A 22514-nucleotide genomic window follows, 5' to 3' on the forward strand; every position below is an offset into this window, starting at 1 on the left:
GAAAAGGTGTCAGTGCACCTGGGTAGGGGTAATTATTAAATAACACTGTCAATTCTTACCTTATGTAAACATACTGCAAATACAAAAACAATTTCTGCTTTCGAAATGTTAAATAATAGATCCTCTGATTTTGAAAAGACAAAACCAGAACTACACTTGCAGCATTCTATGGGAGATAGACCACATTTTGCAACTTGTGCCTTTACACTAATATTTGAAATCCAATTACAGAAGGCAATGTCCTGATTTGACAAGGGAAAATAGAGATTCAAAATTAGTATTTTTATTTAAAAAAAAAGTTTCAAACTCCCCTTCAACAATTTGGCCCTGCCCCACTCCTAGATAAACACCAATCATTTTTGCAGTGAAGTAACTTCCTGATGGTACCACAGCAGCATCTGCTTCCCACACCAAAAATCTATAGATACAGAAACAAAATGAAGCTTTGGATACGTACATAGGTCATAATTACAAACTACAGCATTAGTACTGAATCCATCTCTCGCTAAGAGTGGGAACATCCTTCAAAGATTATTTTAATTAAATGGCTGCTTTGCAATTTTCATTATTAACAACTTCGGATATTGCAGTAGGGTACATTAGAAGAGAATTTGCCTACAAAGTGGCAGTTTAATCTAAATCAGTTGACTGGTAACTCTAAAGAGCAGCACTCTGTTTCAGCAACATCCTCTTAAACCACACCCACCTACACTAAAAGGATGTCCAACTGTATGTTAAATCTCACTGCAAATCAGCAGAATTTTAGCCTCCAAAATAATTCAGGCAGTTATATGGGACTTTTACATCTTAAATACCTTAGGTTTAGATAGCTGAGTAGCAATCAATACACTTTTTCCTGAAACTGAATTTGTATTCGAAACTTTGTTCCACAATTATTAGCTTTATAAAAATGATTTCAAAAGCTTAAAAGGAAATAGCCTCAGTACTAAACATGACCATCAAAGAAAACTGAATGTAATGACTGTTCATAATGGTTTCTCTCTTTTTTCCTTAACCCTTCATTTTTCATTTAGCTCAACAAGTGTGTATTAGTCTTTGTAAGTTCACAACATCAAAATATCAAGCACTACAACTGAAGAAATATGTGTGTGTGTATATATATATATTCCAAATGATGAAAAGGTCACTGCAGAAAGCTCTGGGTTAAAATTCACCATAAGCAGAGTAGTTCTATTGGTGTCAATCAACTTAACTTTAAGCCAGGGGATAGAGAGAAGCAGGCATATGCACACTTTGTTTAACTGGCAGTCAGAGTATCTCAGATTCTCTGTACTACTCAGGTATGTAACTTACTAAAAAGAACCAGAAATTTGGGTCAAATGTGGAAATCATGTTGAGATGCAACATCTGAAAGTTATTTTCCCTCAACTCTAGAAAAATAATAATCTTTTTCCCCATCTACACTTAGATGTGTAAGAAAAAAATTATTACTGAATAATTTCAGTACTGCTATAGCTTTGTATTATACAACAGCTTTTACCTTCCCAAGCATTCTTCCAAGAAAGTAGTAATGTCGGGCGTAAGAGTCTCCAACAAGCATCTGTGCAGCAGGATTGGGGTAAAGAAGTCCTTCATTGGTGGTCTTAAAAAAGCCCTGGTTAGGGTTAAATCCTGATTTAAGTAGTTCATTCAGAAATTCTCTGAAAATTCCACCACCGTCGATTCCAGCTTCATCAAGACCATGCGCATTAAGCAAGTGAACACGAATGCGCTTTTTTAGGTCAGGTTCTGCAGAGAAAGGAGAGGGAAATTCAAATACAACTATCTGCTTGAATTCTGTTTGGACAAAAGCACGTGTAACTACACATACAAATGTATCTATACTATCTTTATATAAAAATTGAACTAGTAAATAGTACTGTAGCAAAAAGTCTACTACTGGCTTGAATTTTGGAATAGTCAGTATTTGAAACTCACTTTGTACAGAGTCTTGCTTTAAGAGTCATCAAAACATGGAGTGGAAAGACATTAGGTAGGTGAAGAAAAAAAATCATATGAAACATTTTAAAGATGCCTAAGAATAATTTGAAAGTTCTATTTATGTCAAATATTGTGAATGTAAGGTTCCATTTTCTCCTGTCTGAAGGAACTATCAACAAGCTTTGCAATCCCTTAGAAGGGCTTACTGTTAAGCTACACCACTAAATAATATTATTTGAAATTTATCTTAATATTTTTGATACTCTGGACTCATTGCTATGGCATGATATTCCGGTGAGGAATAACTCCACAAGGAGTGGTACAGCAGGACATGTTCTGAAGGTAGATGCTCTCCTTGTTTCATACAATGCTGCTACTTGACAAAGCAAGCAATATTTAGTCCTTGAACTACATATACATTACAGGGGATGAGGGTGGTTTTGCTCACTTCACTGAAGGCTTCCACAGATCTAACCAAATATTCAGCTTTTAATTGAACCCTTGCATTGACTACACTTGCATTCTAGCAAAGCAACCAGCAATAAACCAGTAACAATAAAACCTTCTACTGCTCCTATGAGATACAAATGCACACATTATGGAGGGACAGCTGATGTTCATGAAACAATCGTCAGCAACTTGTAGCAACAGAATTTCCCTTGAACCACCGAGTGCTTTATTCATACTTTCCATCAGTGAAAGCCTCTGCATCTACTAGCAACTTCAGGCTTTTCACAAGTTTCACACTCAGCTATTTTTGAAAATTACCTCTTAGGTCTTCATTCAAGTTAAGCACTCTTCTACATAGAAATTCTTCTAGCTAGAAATACAGGATGGCCATTTTTAGCCACAGGCGCTGCAATAGGCCCACCTAGGTCTTTCTATCACCATTCAAAACATAAAAAGAAAACACATGCACTGGCAAGAGAGTCTCAAGCACTCGGCACGCTCTGCCGGCAGACTCCTGAGCTATTAAGCATTAATGTTAAAGCTTTGAAATATGGAAAATATGTTGGTTTAACACTTTCTGGAGCTTTATAAAGAAAATCAGTTACTTGTTTCTTCCTCTGTGTACTGACAACCAGATTTGTAGCAAAGAGGGAAAAATGGCCCTACAACAAATTTGCATGTCAAAAAACACGTGACCAGGTAGAGGTGGACTCCAAATTAGTGCAACCTCTGAAAAAAGAGAGCTCAACGTTATGACTCATACGGCAGAATGTTGCTGAACTGTTACTGGAATCCACTGGAGGTTATTACGGAATACACTGAAAATTTCAGTTACAGAGGAGAAAAAAACCTGAGAAATGCTTGTACATTATTAAGCATACAATAACCAAATAAAAATTTAAATCCACAAGAACCAACCTAGCACATTTCTTCTATTCCAAGCTTGTCTTCTTAATGATCTCAGTTAATATACTATGGAAACATTAACTTTGAACAGCACTCTTCTCGGGACCAGTAGACAAAATGGATGCCTCTTCCAAATCAATGTTCCTCACTCTCTCCTGATCAATTCTAGGACCTCATCTATCATCTGTTCCATCTCCCAGATCAATATTTCCTTTATCCTTATCTGACAGCCTGTACCTAGCAAATCCTGTGCAGTCTAGATATTTTTGCTGACACGGATTACCAAAGCAGATATCTAATGAACTACACAGATAAATATACTAAGTACAGTTATTTGGACAAGTAAATGAGAAGAAAAGCCCCCTGAAAGTAGGTTGGGACTAAGGAAGGGTATGTTAAAGAAAATGAGACTGCAATAATCAGAAACAAGGTGGATGAGAATTACTTTACATAACAGTGAGGAAATTTAACTTAAGGACTTTCACATCTAAGACCTGATACACTTTTAACACCCTACTCCAGTAAGCAAATATGGCAAGAATGGTTAAATGTTACAAACAAGCTGATGGAAACGTAATCGTAAGCCTACCATTTTCAGGAGAAAGTTTATCATAAGCATCTTCATAAATATAATTTCTTCTGATAGTGACATTAATTCCATCCAAGAATGGCCCATCTCCTTGAACTTCTTGTTTATCGGCATAGATCAGTCTTTGAAAAATCTGTTAAAATGCGTGAAAAGAGAAACCATGTCATTGTGCAGATCTAAATATTCAATGAGAGACGGTTGTTCACTACTTTACTGTCCTTTGAGTTGCTTCTGGGCGCTCACTTTCAAGTGATTTTTCCCCTCTCACATACAGCTGCAGAAACGTAACAGAGCCATATGCCAGGGGAGGGAAAGAGAGGGGACAGACATGCAATAAGACACTTTTCATGCTCAGATATCATCTTCAATTCTTTCTACATAAAGAGGCACATCTACAGACACTGTGTCAGTGACTCCAGCTTCCTCTCCCTAACTTTCAGAGCTCTGAAATGCAAAGTATTCAAAAACAAAGGGAAAAAGTCACACAAGTATTCTGCACACACAGAGGTAATTCCTTAATACTAGTAAACAATTTCTGTAATGCTGAGGAACATTCCTAGTAACAAGAAATGAGGTATTGGTATTCATCTCAGGAGCAGTGAGCAAGTAACTGAAATCCAAATAGGGGATAGCACTGCCAGATAAACAAAGAACCGGAGCACCATACCAATAAAAAAAATAATGCCAGCTGAGGTACAAATTGAACTTCACATTGTCCCTTTGCAAGTCTTCACAACAGAAAACTGTTACAGTTCACCTGAATGGTAACTGTAGCTGTGCTTCTATGCCAAGATGCAGCATGGGAGGGAGCTGCCTAATGTATTGGGTTGGTGGTATTCTTTTTTAATAGACAAACAAATGTCTTGAAATGTAACTAACTTCATTTTAAATTGCAAATTCTTTGTCACTTGCCAACTGACAGTCCAAGCTTGTTTTAGAAAAAGAAAGTGCATAATTCATTAACAAACGTTTATGTGGCATGGATTTCAAAATGCAAAATCAAAAGGAGCATTTTTGACGTATTTTGTTTGTATTACTTCTGAAAAGGAAAAAACGCTGTGCAAACTCATAACAGGTTATGTGATGTGTATGGTGAAGATGTCTTAAAACTACGTCAGTGTCAGAACTGGTTTGCTAAATTCAAGTACAAAGATTTTGATGTTTAAGATGCACCATGCTCAGGAAGGTACAGCGAAATTGGTAACAATGAAATAAAGGCACTGATCTAATCCAATTGGCGTTTAATGAGAAATTGCTGATAATCTCTACATGTCAAAATGGAGCGTTGAAAACCACTTAAAACAACTTGGATAGGAAGCTCAATATTTGGGTACCACACAAGCTCAAAAAAATTCATCTCACTAAGCGCACTGACATCTGCGATTCTCTCTTGAAACGTCCCTGCTTACCTAAATCTTTCTGTGGTTCTATGGCACGAAGAGACACAGCCACAGACACCTTCTTTCTAGGTACAGGGCATAAGAATATGCTCACCACCATTCTCTTTCCTGAAGCACAGCTGGATACTGGTTATTAACTATTGCTACACAACACTAGATGGAAAGAATCGCTTGGAGGTAAGATCTCAGCAAAATTCTTCTTCAGAGTCTGGACTCCTACATAATCCAACGTTCACGTACATGTTAGTCCTGAAAATAAGAACCCTAAAGCATAACTGAAGCATTTACAATGACTTCAGACTAACGCATGTAAAAGTAAGCAATGGTGACTGAGGTACACACCGTAGGAAATAACACCATAGGAAAGCTGTCAAAAGCATAGCTTAAGTAAGCAAGAACCAAGGCACTTCATACAAATTGAATTCATTACCTCCCACAGCTACACATCAGACTGAAAGGTGCACCTCAATGTGCCTGTAAAAGTATTCAATATCTGGTAATCCAAGGTAAAAATCTCATCAAGTCAGAAAATGAAAGGGCACATGGAACAACCCACACATGGAAACAGCACTGAGCTGTATTACCACATTAAATTATAACAGAATAGATGGCAACTGGAAGAAGACAAAAACAAACAAACAAAAAACCACAATAAGATATCTTCTTCCCTGATTGCAAATTGTTTTGCAGCAGAAGTGAGAGACTCCAAAAAGATGTACACTGCCACTATTCACACAAAAAGAGCCATATTTGGTCCAAAAAGCAGCATAAAACAATCTCCTCTTCGAACCATAAAAGTTCAGTCTACAGCTTTATCCTTTTCTCCAAGCTATCATCCAATTGTTATGATTTCAGTTTTTGTGGTAAAACCAAACAAGGTTTTAGGAATTCCAGAAACTTAAAATACGTGCATCTCCATATAGCTTTAAGTCGTCCAGAGGTTGTAGGCAGTCACTAAACCATGACATGCAGACCCTGCTTGAGGTCATTTCCATTTGTTTCCCTATAACCCTAGTGCAATATCGCCATACAGAATTAAGATACTTTGTTAGAGTAACTTTCACAGAAGCCTGGAAAAAAACCACTCCTTTTCTACCAAAGCTGTCACTGTCATTTTTTGACAAATACTGATTTGCTTTCCCTACTTCATTCCCTCGATGGAGTCTTGCAACTCAGTGTTTCCAAGACAGTTCAGGGAGCACTTCTTAAGCAACTGATACTGTTGACAATAAAGCAGATCAGAAAAAAAAATAGGTAACAGAGTAATAGGTTTTAAAAATATATGATGCAAACTGAAATAGGTAATAGAACTAACAATTACATAATAAAATCTAGAAAACATTCAAAAGCAAATCAAATGGTACAAGAATCTTGCAAGTTTTAAACTACGTACTCTATTAAAGTTCAGCTACTCAGCTATGAATGCAGAGATCTAATCTCTAGGCGTTATTTTGCCAAAATGGACATCCATCATCTCACTCTGAGTAAATCCACTCACTGCACAAAAGTCTCCAGTCTTGACCTCGCAATCTGTTTATTACAGATACACAACTAGTTAGTGCTCTGCTTACCACAAGAGGGTGCAATCACGTAGATAAATCATTAAATCAGGACTGCAGTTTATTATAAACATACAACTGCTCTCATGTATCTTGGAATACTTGTTTTTAATTGTAATGTAATTGTTATACAGGGTAATATAACTGGTGAAAAAATGAGAAAAGCAATTAACTACAAATGTTACGTTGGCACGTAAGTACTGAAGAAAAAACAGTATGGCCTGTCATCTTTCTGCAGAGAAATGCTCCAGTTTCTACCTAGCTAAGCACTCTTTTTTACTTATTTAAACAAACAAAAAAAAAACCTAAAAAATCCACTGCATATTACATTAGAAATCAGGTACCTTCACTCTTTCTTCAAAAGGAACTACAAAAGGTAGCTCTGTCAGAATTGCAAGTTGTCGTTCTTCAGATACGGAAAGAGGAGCTGGTTCCAAACCCACTTAAAACAGAAATCGTAATTTTAGAAATTTTGGAAAGAACATTTTTTAAACAGTTGATTTTGTAACAAGTAATTCAATTTACTTTATAGGAAAATACATACATTAAAATAGTTTATTTACTAAACAGTCACACCAAGCCTTACCTTTTTTTAAAACATTAGTTTCTGCAGGCAAACTGAAATACAAGTAGTAAAAACACACTGAAAACAAAATGTGTATAAAAATAAGTATTCCTGCATTTTTGTTTTATTCAGAATAGTTATTTTCTTATTACTGATATTTCAATTTTGCAATTAAGAAAAAATGCATGACAGAGGACAATTAAAAAGCTGAAAGTAATTAGAATTTTCATCGCAGGAATACACAATATTCCTGTACCAATGATCAGAATAGTTTAAAGGTATTGTGCTTTCAAATACAGTCTCTACTTTCAATCAAATCATTTGAAGCATAAAATTTAAGAATTAAACCAAATCTAATTAAACCAACAGAAATGTAGTATTTATTTCAATGGGTTTTCTCTCCCAATAGCAAGGTCACAGTGATCACATTAAATTCCAGTAACTGCAGAAACAGTGAAAAGACCATCAAGAAATAGTAAACTGTGATTAAGAAAAAAAAAAGATTAGAAAATAATTCTGGAAGCCACAGCAATAGAGACAATCGCAAGCAGTTCCCAAGCTACCATGCAGCTCCTCTGAACCCACAGAAGATGTTTTAGGAAACAACTCAACTTCAGGTGATGCACAGTACAAGTGACTTCTTGTGGCCAAGAAGGCCAATGGCATCCTGGGGTGTATCAGGAGGGGGGTGGTGAGTAGGTCGAGAGAGGTTCTCCTCCCCCTCTACTCTGCCCTGGTGAGACCGCATCTGGACTATTGTGTCCAGTTCTGGGCCACTCAGTTCAAGAAGGACAGGGAACTGCTGGAGAGAGTCCAGCGTAGGGCTACAAAGATGATTAAGGGAGTGGAGCATCTCCCTTATGAGGAGCGACTGAGGGAGCTGGGTCTCTTTAGTTTGCAGAAGAGGAGACTGAGGGGAGACCTCATTCATGTTTATAAATATTTAAAGGGTGAGTGTCACGAGGATGGAGCCAGGCTCTTCTCGGTGACAAACAATGATAAGACAAGGGGTAACGGACACAAGCTGGAACACAGGAGGTTCCACTTAAATTTGAGAAGAAACTTCTTCTCAGTGAGGGTGACAGAGCACTGGACCAGGCTGCCCAGAGAGGTTGTGGAGTCTCCTTCTCTGGAGACATTCAAAACCCGCCTGGACGCCTTCCTGTGCAACCTCATCTAGGTGTTCCTGTTCCGGCAGGGGGATTGGACTGGATGATCTTTTGAGGTCCCTTCCAATCCCTAACGTTCTGTGATTCTGTGACAATCCTGCTCTAACTTCATGGGAAGAAAACTCAGTTTTTTCTGACTGTAAATTAATTAACTGCAGCAAAAAAATAAATGGCATTGCTCACTGACTAGACACTGTGGTTAAAGGTCCACCTAGCTTCGGTTCACAGGGAAAACAAAACCCACAACTCTTTAGCTGTTTCATGGTAATAACCACCTTCTCAAAAAAAGACTCTAAAGTCTGGACTATTTATAGACCATATTACAAAACTGAAGTAAATGCTTCGTGTTACTACCCAATCTGGAAGTCTGTGATGAGAGCTTCAAGTTCTCCCTTTGGCTCCTACCTGTGGTGATGAGCATTTTGCTGCCCTTCTGCAACTGGACATCACTTCAATGTTCATTTTGTGTTTTTTTTTACTCCTCAAGCACTTCAAGTAGGGATATTTTAAGCATCAATTTAACATGACGTGACCCAAAACATCACTATACTTGATGTATATCCATTTGGGGCAGGTTTCAACATTGCAAGCCTTTGGAATTTCTGATAAAATGCTTATCTGTGATTACCCTTAGTTTACTTAGTAAACATTTTTAATTAAAGTCAATGTATGTAGCCTATTAAGCTAAGGGTTAAAAGCATTTTAAATAAAAAGTGCATGTACAGCAAAGGTAAACTACTACATGACTTCAACAGTTCAATTATTCCAGTCAATTAGTCAATTTTATCTGCATTTCTCCATCACAGCTTCTTTCTTTAAAGAGAAATATGGGATGGAGTCATCAATACAGAGGACATTTAGAACTCACGAGTCTGCCATTTAAGTAAATGAAAAAGCACAAATAAACATGACCATATGTGATTCAGCAGTACTCTCACACTAATTGGCTTTAACCCATATGGAGTCAAGAGGGACTAAACAAGTCATGTGCACATTGTTACCTGCTTGTTTTCACACATTCATGTTGACTGCACTTTTTTATTAGCCTGATTTCATAGGAAAGTGAGGTTTACATGAACACAGTCATCCTTCCTCACCATCTTGCCTCCAACACATCTTTTAAGCTCTCCAGCTAAATTTTAACTCTGACAGAGAATAGGAGATTCAAAATACTACAGTTTGTGCAATTTTTCAACTGGATAGAGAAGAGAAATTCCTTTAGTGACCCAATTACAAAAACAGCAAGGACAGCTCAGTTATCTGCTCTGTCTGATGTGCCAGCCAGCTGACAAAATGAGGGCATGGAGCTGCTCCACACACACACACATTCCTTATCCACCAACTGCCCAGACCAAGGCAGCTAACGAAACAGAGGGAACTGGTGCTATTGTAGGAAGGAAGACAAGGGAGAGAGCTGAAGAAACTGTACGTATGGAGGGAAGGAGACGAGCAGAACAGCGGCATGTGGGAGAATCTGGAAGTAATAAGTTTGGGACAGGTTCAACAGTGGAGATCATCAAGACAGTATTGCTGTCAAGAGCCACGTAGGTCAATGGAAGAAACAGGGATTACTGATTTAGTCTGTAAGGTTACAGCACACAGGCCTCTTGAAGCCTGGCAATCTTTGTTAAAACACCTGCTTTTAAGATTTCGTATTATCAATCACTTAGAATAGGCAACTTCCAAAGAGAGAAATTAAACTAAAAAAATATTTTATTCAAAATTCTAAGGAGTACTTACACTGGACCACCTAGTTGTTAATGGGCAACTAGTCTAATGAGGTAAACAAAGTAAACTTATACCATCATAGCTATTCAAATAAAAAAATATCATTATAAGAAGTCCTTAGATTTCAACCTTGGACAACACCGTTAATGCTGTACCACTCTGTGGCAGCACTCAAAGGCTATGGGCTTCTCTACATGATCTACTGTATCTGGCTAAGATACTCAACAGATTACATCATCTTGAGAGAGAGTATGGACTCTCACATAGATTAATCATTTTGCTGCTTAAAGGCTTCATTTTTAATTTATTACTAAATCTTCACAAGTATTAGTGATTTAAAAATAATGCTTATTTTACCTGAGCATAGCAACGTAAAACTCTAGAATAGTGAAGATATGAAGGTATGAAAAGCTTAAAGAAACAGACTGTCTACATGAGAAAGTGTATTGGCACAACTAAACTAGTGGAAATTTATCTCGATTACTAAGTTGGTCCAATTTTCTCACCTTTCTTTGGGAGTTCAGCAAAGTCCAGCTATTTTGAGTAATTCAAGGGGTTAAGTTTCTGCCTTATCTAATTATAGACTATATCTATAAAAAGTAATTAATACTTATGATGGCACCTAAAGCTTGTTTGTTACAGTTTAATAAATGATAAAGAAGTTTCTTTATAAAATACAGTAAAAGCATAATCTCAATGCGTTTCATCTTCTGCAACTTTATTAATTTTGTGTCTTATGCAACTGCCTAGTGGATGAGGGGAAGACTGTGGATGTTGTCTACCTGGACTCTGGTAAAGCCTTTGACATAGTCTCCCACAGCATCCTCCTAGAGAAGCTGGTGGCTCATGGCTTAGACACGTTTACTCTCCACTGAGTAAAAAACTGGCTGGACAGCTAAGCTCAGACAGTTGTGAACAGATTTAAATCCAATCAGATTTGGTGGTTGGTCACAAACAGTGTTCCCCAGGGCTCAGTACTGGGGCCAGTCTTGTTTAGTATCTTCATTAATGACCTGGAAAAGCAGACCGAGTGCTCCCTCAGTAAGTTCGCAGATGACACCAAATTGGGCAGAAGTGTTGGTCTGCCTGAGGGTAGAAAGGCTCTAGAGAAGGACTTAGATAGGCTGGATCAATGGGTCAAGGTCAGTTGTATGCTGTTTAACAAGACCAAGTGCCGGGTTCTGCACTTGGATCACAACAGCCCCATGCAGCGCTACAGGCTTGGGGAGGAGTGGCTGGAAAGCTGCCAGGGAGAAAAAGATCTGAGGGTATTGGTTTACAGTGACTGAACATGAGCCAGCAGTGTGCCCAGGTGGCCAAGAAGGCCAACAGCATCCTGGTCTGTATCAGAAATGGTGTGGCCAGCAGGAGTGAGGAAGCGATCATGCATCTGTACTCAGCATAGGTGAGGGTGCAACTCCTATCCCGTGTTCAGTTTTGGGCCCCTCACTACAAGAAGGACATTGAGGCACTGACGCTTGTCCAGATAAGGGGAGCGAAGTTGGGGTCTGGAGAACAAGAATTATGAGGAGTGACTGAGGGAACTGGAGGTGTTTAGTCTGGAGAAGAAGACACTGAGTGGAGACCTTTTCACTCTCTACAACTACCTGAAAGGAGGCTCTAGTGAAGGTGATGTTGGTCTCTTCTCCCACGTAACCAGCAGTACGAAAAGAGGAAATGGCCTCAAGTGGTACCAGGGGAGGGTTAGATTGGATATTAGGAAAAATTTCTTTAAAGAATGGTCAAGCATTGGAATAGGCTGCCGAGGGAAATGGTGGAGTCACCATCCCTGGAGTCATACAAAAAACATGTAGATGCGGTACTTTGGGACATGGTTTAGTGGGCATGGGGATGTTGGGTTGACGGTTGGACTTGATGATCTTAGAGGTCTCTTCCAACATGAATGATTCTATGCCTTTTTGCATATATTAATACATATCTTTCTAATGCATATCATATTTCTGTCTCATCATTTCCCCTCAATGATCCCAGCAGAAGCTTGGGGAAAGCTGTTATACATTAAGCATTCTAAAGACATACACACACGTGTATATAATCATACATATTTTATAAAATATCTGAAACAAAATTAGGAAAGACTGCCTTGCTTTTGGGTATTATTAAGACTTTCATACAAAATGCTCAACTAAAGTCTGAGGTAATGAGGTAGATTTTCTCTGCAGAAGGCAAACTCTTATTTTGACTTAGTAAAGCAAAAGTTGCATAGACAGTATCTTACCATCCAAAGTAGATTGCAGTGGTCCTATTCTTCCCATTCTTCTGACTCTCCAGACATGCCTAGCAGATGGCACATACAGCTGTGTAACCTAGTAAATTAACAGTATTTTGTAGTTAAACATTGTAGCAATAGAATGAGGGGGGAATGGTTTTAAGCTGGAAAAGGGTAGATTTAGACTAGACATTAGGAAGAAATTCTTTACTATGAGGGTGATGAGACAGTGTCACAGGTTGCCCAGGGAAGTTGTAGATGCCCCTTCCCTGGCAGTGTTGGATGGGGCTTTGGGCAACCTGGTCTGGTGGGAGGTGTCCCTGCCCATGGCAGGGGTTGGACTGGATGAGCTTTAAGTTCCCTTCCAACACAAACCATTCTATGATTACCTAATTACATATTACAATATACTATTACATAGTAAATACATGAAACTGCCATATCCAAGAGCATGCCTGAACGCCTAAGTAAGTTCATTTCCAATCCCTCCTCCTTACACTTGTGCCTAAAAGCCAAGCTGCACAATTAACAACATTTAATAAAAAGTCCACGTATCATTTAAAAATACCATGCAATGCTACATTCAATGCTGGTATTTAAGATACCTGAGAAACTGAGTTTGAATTATGAGATGTCAAATAAATTTTACTTTATATAATAAATCAGGCTAGCATCACAGTCTTGGACTACTACTCCTTTCTCTAAGGTGTGTAAGGCACCATTTCATAAGGACTGTAAAGAACTGTCACACAGATAAACAGAAACCTTGAACATAAGGCAAATGTGCAACCACCAACAATAAACAGAAGTGTTCACCACTAAGTATTCCATCCAAAACTTCCAACTGGTAAGACATTTAATATTGCAAGGTAGTCTATCTGACATGTAACTAGCTTCCAAGTTTTCAATGATTCAAAGGATATACGGGCACATTCTTATTAGCATTTTCTTTTACACACAGATACATACACTCAATGTCATTTTTTTCAAAAGATCTTAGAAAGAAAAAAGTAATTTCCAGGTAAGATAAGTACAGAAAGTGCTCCTGGACTTTCTTTAATTTTGGAAGATAAATTTGAGGTCCCCCCCCACTACAGAGCAATTCTTTCATTTAGTAGTTTCATTATGAGAAGTACTTAAAATAAGTAGAAAATAAAATGCAAGGAAATACTACCAGATTTTCAGTTCTCCTCTGCAATAAATGCAGGTGACTTACACTGTCGCACTGTAGAGTGGGTTCTACTTTATGGAGTGGAAATGCGATTTCTTAACAGGTGCAAGACTTTATATTAGAGAAAAGCAGCATTACCCCAGGTTTTAAAGCACACTAAAACTGTGCAATGTCAACATCATTGGTACTGTCAGAAATCAAACACTTTATCATTGAAACTTTGGTATCTGTAAGGCTATGTGGAAAAAGGGTATTACCTTATCTGCTTTTATGTTTTCTTGTTCTGAGAGCCAGTGATTTGGTGGGCAGAAATTTCTCCTTGTATCTCTAGATTTCAACATTTTCACTAAGTTTGTGATGACCTAAGTGTCAGAAACACATACATTCAATATACATTTAGCACTGTGAATGAAATTGTGTAATCCACAAGCAAAAACCTAAGAAAATCTTTCAGTAACATATGAAATTGTTATTTTTGACTTACAAAAACTTGCTCTTACACTTAAGTACCTAAGAAAGTAAGTAATTGTGGTTCACTTGTAAGTCCTCAAAAAAATCGGCTTATTAAAGTCTCATTCCAAAACCTAAGAACTAGGACTAAGTACGCCTAGGACCTCACACATCCTAAAAGTTGTATGCCAGCTCAAGGAAGCCTGAACAAATCATTCTTTAAATAAGTAATTTAATGCAGGTAAAGTGACACCTAACCAGGTCATTTATATAATGGTCTTTCATACAGATTTTTTTTTCCTCTTTTTTGCTTACACAGGTTTTCAGAAATTAAATGTGTGAATAGATGTACATTTTAGAAGAGAGTTATACAACTATTCTTCACTGCCTTTCATTCCAAAACTGAGATTCTGAACAATTTCACTGATTTGTAGGTTTTATTTGTCCACAAGAAGGAAGATTCTGAAGTTTCTGTGCATCCTTTTTCAAGGAAAATGCTACATAAAACAGAAATTTTGCTTGCCGTTTCAAGACGAAGGTCACTGTATCACTCCACACGAGGCAAATCTGAGAGATCAATTAATAAACAGTGGATATTTCTGCCTGTCATCAATAAACTTAACTAACTACCCAAGATAAGATCACATTATGTGCCTTTCAATGGCCAATCTGTAAAAAAGCCAGTATCTACTACAGAAAGTAGAGAAGGAGAGGGCATAAGCATTAAGCTGGCAGCAAAAGTTATATCTCTAAAGTACATGAAAGATTGACTACTTCTGGTTGCTGCATTACCAAACTAAACTAAAGCATTTCCAACTAAAGGAACTTCAGAGAAATCCTAAGTACCTGCTGATGGTATCATCCGACCAAACACTGAGGTGATTAACCATATGAAAAAACTAATGCAGATATTTTTAAGGGTAAAGGTCTATATCTGAAAAAAACACTACAGGCTCCTTTTCTTGTCCGTGAATATTTTGCTAGCATTTTCAAAGCTGGCAAGAGAGAAAGAGATCACCTCATCCAGAAGTAGCTACCAATTTCCCAAATGAACTGTACCCTCCAAGTTCTTGTCTCTATTAAAATAGACGACCCAGTCAGTGAACACTACTGAAAGGCTGTGAAAGGATCCAACATACCAGATACAGAAGGTAAAATCACTCCTGAGAAGGGTGTAGCCCAAACAAGCCTGAAAGCAGACTACAAGATGATAATTTCCAGAAAAAGGATGGTTACCAAATATTCTTCTGGTGATCACTACAGGAAGCATAAAAAGCCCGTACAGTCCTAAAAATGTATGTGTGGGGTGGCTGGTTGTAATTTTCATTTAATATGCACATATATACTGCATTATTGTAATGTTATTTACAAACTAAAATGCCCTAGGTAAAAGCCCTTTAGTGTGTTAAGTTAATGAGCCCTTTTCCAACAGAAAATATAATTATTTACCTGAAAACCACCTACTAACTAATAGTGGTTTAACACATTTTTGCTTATCAACTGAACCATAGCGGGTGATGATGCGTACATTCATAATTCATCCAACCAAAAAGCACATTAGCTTAAACCACTATGTTTAATTCATTTTTATTTACAAGGAATTCAAATTATGAAAGGTAAGTCTGTCATTATTATAACCACACAGTCAGAAAATGAGAAAACTGAATAGATAACTAGTCCATGTTCATAACAAAATTGGGAGGCTAAGAAAAATGGTTATCATGGTCACTAGGGTGTCTTTGCAATTTTAATATTTTTCTTAGCAGTTTCTCCAAACCAGGGGAAAAAAAAAAAGGAGATTTATCAAGCTAACAACTACTTCATCTCAAGCACAATTTTCACACTTGTTCACATGCCTTCTCTCCAAAGCAGAACCAACTCAGCCCAACACTACATAAAACATAATTAAGTGGAATCAACAGAATATTAAATTACTAGCCTAAAAGACATTATCACTGCTACAGTAAACACTCACCTGTTTTGCAACTTAAAACTATAGCCCTTGAAAAATTAGTAGAAAAGAATATACACAAAGCTTTTCTGAAGTAATCTTGCCAAGAGAGTCTTAATGGGCAGGTGTCAGAGTAACAAAGAGTTTAATGGGCCTTCTAAAGGATTCTGTGACTAGATAATACACAAAAGACCTTTGAAGATCCAGTTTGTAAAGGAAGGTCTTGAATAAAGACAGAACAAAGAAGAATACTATTAAAGGAACTGTCTGATTACACAGGAATTTTCATCACCTTGCCCTTATAAAATTCAGTGCAGGTTAGATGAGTCACTGGAGCTCGGTGGTGCCATTACTACCACACTTAAGAGAAAGGCGGGGGGTGGGGGGAAGAAAAAAAAATATAGAAAAAAAAAACTATCTATGTGAAGACCACGCTAATGAAATATTTCACAGCAGGTAAAGAACCCTTAAAGGAAGCTGAATCACATTACGTGAGATCGGAGTTCTTCCTGTATACCAGATGGGTACTGAGAACACTTGCAACCTAAACCCAGGACTCCTTTGTAAATCTTTTTTAAAGGATGTATTTTACTGAAAGGAGAGAACCACTTCAATAAACAGTAGTTAAATAGGGATTTTTTTTTCCAATAAAGCACCAAGTGTAAGTAACATTCAAAACTAAAATTCAGCAAAATTAGTCACTTACATTTCAAAGGATTAATTCAAAATATTGAAATAATTCTTCTATTTGACAAAACCCATTTTCATGTACTCATAGCTTAAGCCCTTCTGTGGAACCTGTAGCAGTTGAATACACTATCCAATATTATATCAAGCCAAAAAAGGGGATTCTGCCGAATAAAGACATTTTCACATGTAAATGTTGCCATTTCAAAGACCTCCAATCTGCTAGCAAATAAACACATCATTATCAGCAGTCTCACCGTTTTCAAATTTACCATTACCTTGCAGAAGGAATACCTGTATTTGCATGTGCATACACAGAGGAATGTATTTCATTAGACATCAGTGGCATGGAAAACATGCAAAATAAGTGTGAGACATTAAAAAAAAAATTGAAAGCATAGATAATAGGGAAGGATTGTGACTTTCTCTGAAGGCAGATTGCGAAAGCTTTAGAAAAAGATAAATCTCTCATATTTGACAGTGTAAAAGAGTATTTTCTACTTCAACTTATATTTATGAACTACTTTAGATTTGTTTTAATGATCTGGAAGAAGCTATTGCTGCCTGCTCACTGGCAAGAAGCTATTTTGAAGCTGCCCTCAGGTAACAAGCTGCCCTCAATGCAGCAGAGTCGTCCTCTTGACCAGGTGAACTTTAGCTGTGTTGAATTTTTATCTGCAACAGTATGTTTCTGAAGGAGTAAACAAGGGAAGCTTTGTTACCAGCTACTTTATTGGGTAGAACCAGAGCTTCTGAGATACTCTCAAGATTTACATTTGTAATTCAGCTAATGGAAGGCAACTCTGGCTCCTGAAAATAGTAACAGTACACCAAGTTTAGACAGTTTCACTACAAGTTTAATTCCTGACTGCCAAAGTGGGACAGAGTAACTCAAGATTTTACAGCTTTCCAAATGACAGCAAAATATGACTGAATTCACCTGAAAAGCAAGAAGCTTATAAAAAAGACTGATTAAATACGACAAGCTAAAGAGAAGAAATAGAAGATGACATGATATAATCTGCACACTAAAATACCCCTACCATGCCATCCTTCTTAGAAAAATAGACAGACATATTGGGGTTTTCACTTGTGACCTTTAAATCGGAAGTTTATTTGGCAATTTAAAGACACGTAATTAAATTAAATTGTGCAAACATATAGATCAAGCCGTGCAAATTACAAATTCAGTGGTGCATTAGGACTGTATTCAATGCAATCAAAACATTATCAGTTACTCTCACCGCTATTAATGCTTATGCTCATAAGTGAAATGTGTTGTAAAATCAGGCAGAATAGGCTGGATAGAGGCTATCTTAGACTTGTAGAATGAATAAGCATTCCTTAATTAGCCCATCAGGTTAAGTGCAAGCCTTAATGGGCCTTTCCTAAAGTCTAGCATGACATCTTTCTCCAAACATGGCCAAGAAGAAAGTTCCATTAGCAATATTAATACAAGCTTAGTTGATCATTTTCATTCAATTAACTTCTTTCAATTAAATAGATAGCTTGACAAAAGCAGTGATAAAAGACCTGAAGGGACAGCTGATGACTCGAACTGAACATTAGTGTGCGAGAGGTCGCCAGTATTAAACAGACTGTAAATCTAGCATTCAATTTGGAAAATGCATTTCTTCTGCTCCCACTTCTTTAATGAGCAATTTTAGCTGACTAGATGTGTTTGCTGCAGAATTTTCACGACAAGTCAAGCACTCCGTTTTTTCGGCAACAGTTATATTAGGTTTTTTCCTGCCAACATTTTCAGCTTCTCTTAACTCATGTCTTAGGTTGGATGCCATGGCTAAAACTAGCAGAAATACACTGGTAGAGACCCAGAAAGAACATACATTAAGTTCACATTTGCTAAACTGGATTTACCATCACGATAATATTCCAGCAAACCTGAAAGGAGCAGTACCAACTATTTTAGTAAAATACCAACAAAACCAGTGCAGTATGATACTGATTCAGTGAAGTCTCTAACACAGAAGTACTTGAGAAACCACATGATTCAGTTAGAATTTCACACCTACATAAAGTTATAATGATGTGCTTCAGTACCTTGCTGAATGGGAGTTCAAGTTAAAACCTGTATTTTATACAGTAACTGTTTTATAAGCAGGATAAGCAGGAAAATTAAGAGTTGCCAGAAAAAAAAAAAAGTTACAGTTCTCAGAATGTAATCACTCGAAGTTTAGCATATACACCAAAAAAACAACCTTCCCAAATCTATATTCCTTGAAACAACAGTGTTAAAAGTATAACTAGAGGAAAAGAAACAAAATCTAATCTCGTATCTCGTATCTCATCTAGGCGTTCCTGCTCCGGCAGGGGGATTGGACTAGATGATCTTTTGAGGTCCCTTCCAATCCCTAACGTTCTGTGATTCTGTGATTCTGTGATTCTGTGATCTTCAGCAAGGGACTGATAATTTTATTTAAATATATTCTGAAAATTGACACAATTTACCTTGAATAATTGAATCCACCTTTTTTGTTCTGTCTGTATACACTGCTGCATTTCTGTGTTTTTTGTTACTCCAACACTTCTAAATGCTGCAATATATTCCTCACGAACCTCTGGTTTTGTTTCTGGGTAAGCCAATTTTATGATTCCTAAACATGCATCTCGAAGGCAGCGTGATAATATTACAAGCTCTTCTAGTGTAAAAGGCATCATTGATGATTGTCTTTGACCTACAACTATGTAAAACACAAGTTTAAGTTTCATTAAACAACTTTTTCTTAATCACTGTTATTTAAAAAACCCACTTATTTCATTGGAACTTTAATATTCACCGAAAAAAAAAAAACTAACGGCAGAGAAAAGAAACATCACCCAAAAAGAGAATGAGTACACATTTATAAAGGCAATCAGATTTTGTAATTGTTTGCAGTCACAAGTATTTTAATTACAATATTCTCTCATTCTCTTTTGTGATTCCTGCTATGTTAAATTTTTACATTAGACTACAGGTTCAGTCCAGAACTTCACTCTCTTCACCAACTCATTAAAAATTACCATGATTAAGAACTTCCACATCAGACTCTATAAAGCTAGAGGTCCCAGGGTGCAGACCATCATTTTTTTTCGTCTTTTTTCTAAATGCAATCACCATGAAGGAGCCAGTGACAGCTGACAGCCAGTGCTCAGGGGACTGTCAGCAAGGCAGCCCAGAAGGCAGACCCACAGATGTCAGCAAATCACTGCCTAGGGAACTCTGTAGCCTTACACAAAAACATTTTGCAAGGCACTGCTATCTAATATGCTTGAAACTCACCTTCGATTGGATCACCAAAAAATTCATTATCATGAATAGAAATAAGTGAATGACTAAACAAAGAACTAAAAAGGTAGAAGAGCGGGATAATTCGACTAGAGTCTTCTAAAGACATTGGAGAGCCTCTCGAAATCACTTGAAGGAGTGGCACCATAGACCTTAAAATATAAAATGCAAAAATAAGAGATGTTTAATTAAATACTCTAAAAAAGTACTAACTTCAGCATTCTAGTAGAAACATTTAGTACTCCCTACAGCAAAATAAGGGTGGTCCTCTCACTTAAAGAACTACTATTTCCCATTTTTACAAAACAAGACTACTCTCAAGTTCTTGTCATTACAGCACCTCAGTGTCTTGACAATATATAAACTTTGGCATTAACTATAACAGACCACAGACACTTTCTGGTTTAGAAGCAAAAAGTAGCTAATCTGTGTGTCAGAACAGAAGAAATCTGTAGGTCCAATGCCTCCATTCCTGGGAACATGCTTGTGTCACCATCAATTTCTGGACTAGTCAAAGCATATGAGATAAAACTCACATACTTGGGATGAAGTACCTGGAGATTCAGTGTTCATTATACTGATGCTAGTAAGCACTCCAAAAACTACAAAATATCCACCTTATATTTAAATGAAGATTTTACTTATTTACCTGCAATTATTTACAACTGTCCAATTCCCAAGATTTTGCTCAAAAACCATAGGAGCCAAGTAACCTTTACAGTTTTGATTTCAAACGACTTCCAGGAGCACTGTCCCAATTTTCCTTTCACAAGATATTTTCTATCTTAACAAAGACTCAGTTTCAGAAATGGTGCAACACATACCCTGTAATCATTCGTGTAGTCATTGAAGATATCAAATACCAAAGGTGTCTCAGGAATCTGGCATTGAAGGCTAAACTATAAAGAAGCCTGCAAAAGGAAGGTCAAATAAATTTTGTGAATACAGTGTTTTGGAAGACACAACACAATGCCTCTATACAACAACTTTTCTGTCAAGCACTTCTTAAACATTACCAACTCAAATTTCTGTCTTCAAGATGAAGGTTCTTATTCTAATCAAATCTGGTGAAAGCCCCAAAGCTGACAAACAAGCATATAAATCCTTATACCTAAAATACACAGTTTTCATTAACTCGGCAGCAAACCACATCGTATAAGATAGACGCAAGTTTGCAGTATTCTACAGAATTAAACACACATTAAACAACAATAACACACATTCAGAGTTATTTATCTGGGAATTTTTTACAGTTCTGATACAGAAAAATCACACCAGTACTGAACAGGTCACTTCTGCGGTTCTTCTGACATTAAGAAACAATAATTTTTGTGAAAAGTAGATTAAAATACTTTAAAGTTAATTTATGCTAGAAGCAACTACTGATTTGCAATTCTGTAGCAATTTTACTGGTATATTCTGCATGGCAGACATAAATATAACATCAACAGAACGATGTCTGTCAGGACAGCTACCCATGCACCTACACAGAACCATCTGTAAACAGAAAATGGTTTCTATACCTGTAAAAGTAAATGTGCATGCTCACAAGTCAGTTAAATACAGGACCAACTTTTACCATATTATTTCAGACATGACTACGGTATTATGAACTTTTTCTAGAAATGAGAAATAAAAAGCTTCCTGGAATTAAAAGGTCTCCCCCAGCCTCTTTTTTTCTCTGCAGAAAGCAACATATGTGACAACTATCATTTGAAACAATGAATGTCTTCTAGGAAAGCAAACAGGATGTGACTGACTAAACTGACTTTTTTCCGATTTTGAAGAACTATATTCAGCCAGTTATCCTAAATGCTACTTGCTTAGATCTCCTATTTATTAGAATAAATAAGGTAAAAGAGATACTCAGGTCCACATCTCCTCTCAGAGATGAACAGCCTCAGAACATCAAAATTTCCTGTGACCATGCATACAGGAGTTAGGAAGCTGGGAAACAGGAGCAGGGAGAGCAGACTAGAAGTGCTGCTGCCTGAAAAAACAGTATTTATTACAGACCACATGGATACATTAAAATTTGCCAGACGGCAAAAGGAAAGGAAAAACTCATTTTATTAAGGAAAACAAAACAACAAAAAAGGTCAAAATACCAGAAAATACTTAAAAACATTTGAAAATTGTTTAAGCACCAATTCATTTAAAGACATTTAAACCAAAGAAAAACCCCACAAGAGAACCTACACGCTCACTCCCAGATAAATCCTGCATGGTGCCATATGCCTCCGGGTCCTTGCCTAGTGGCTCCTGAAGCCCTGCAGGTTCCTTTTGCTATGGATGCTCCCATGCACCCACCCAGCCGGTCCCTTCTGCAGGCTCTCATCTCACCCGCGTTCACCAAGGCAGTTGCACAGACAAGGAACTCTGTGAGGATGAAGTAGCACCAGGAAGGGCAGAACTCTTCACCAAACAGAAAG

General features: G+C 37.3%; 1 protein-coding gene across 1 annotated transcript in view; it reads right to left on the reverse strand.

Moving 5' to 3' along the window:
• Positions 1 to 22514, reverse strand: part of UBE3C (ubiquitin protein ligase E3C) — a 73572-nt gene that overhangs the window by 25838 nt on the left and 25220 nt on the right. Inside the window, exons 11-18 of the mRNA XM_010180019.1 lie at positions 20907 to 20993; positions 20077 to 20234; positions 19266 to 19498; positions 13966 to 14070; positions 12547 to 12634; positions 7190 to 7287; positions 3887 to 4019; positions 1502 to 1749 (exon numbers count right to left, since the gene is read on the reverse strand). Coding sequence (XP_010178321.1) covers positions 1502 to 1749; positions 3887 to 4019; positions 7190 to 7287; positions 12547 to 12634; positions 13966 to 14070; positions 19266 to 19498; positions 20077 to 20234; positions 20907 to 20993 — 1150 coding nt within the window. The remainder of the gene's footprint in view (positions 1 to 1501; positions 1750 to 3886; positions 4020 to 7189; positions 7288 to 12546; positions 12635 to 13965; positions 14071 to 19265; positions 19499 to 20076; positions 20235 to 20906; positions 20994 to 22514) is intronic.

This window comes from Mesitornis unicolor, unplaced genomic scaffold (genome assembly GCF_000695765.1).
Source record: "Mesitornis unicolor isolate BGI_N332 unplaced genomic scaffold, ASM69576v1 scaffold4290, whole genome shotgun sequence".
In the NCBI taxonomy this organism is placed as follows: domain Eukaryota; kingdom Metazoa; phylum Chordata; class Aves; order Mesitornithiformes; family Mesitornithidae; genus Mesitornis; species Mesitornis unicolor.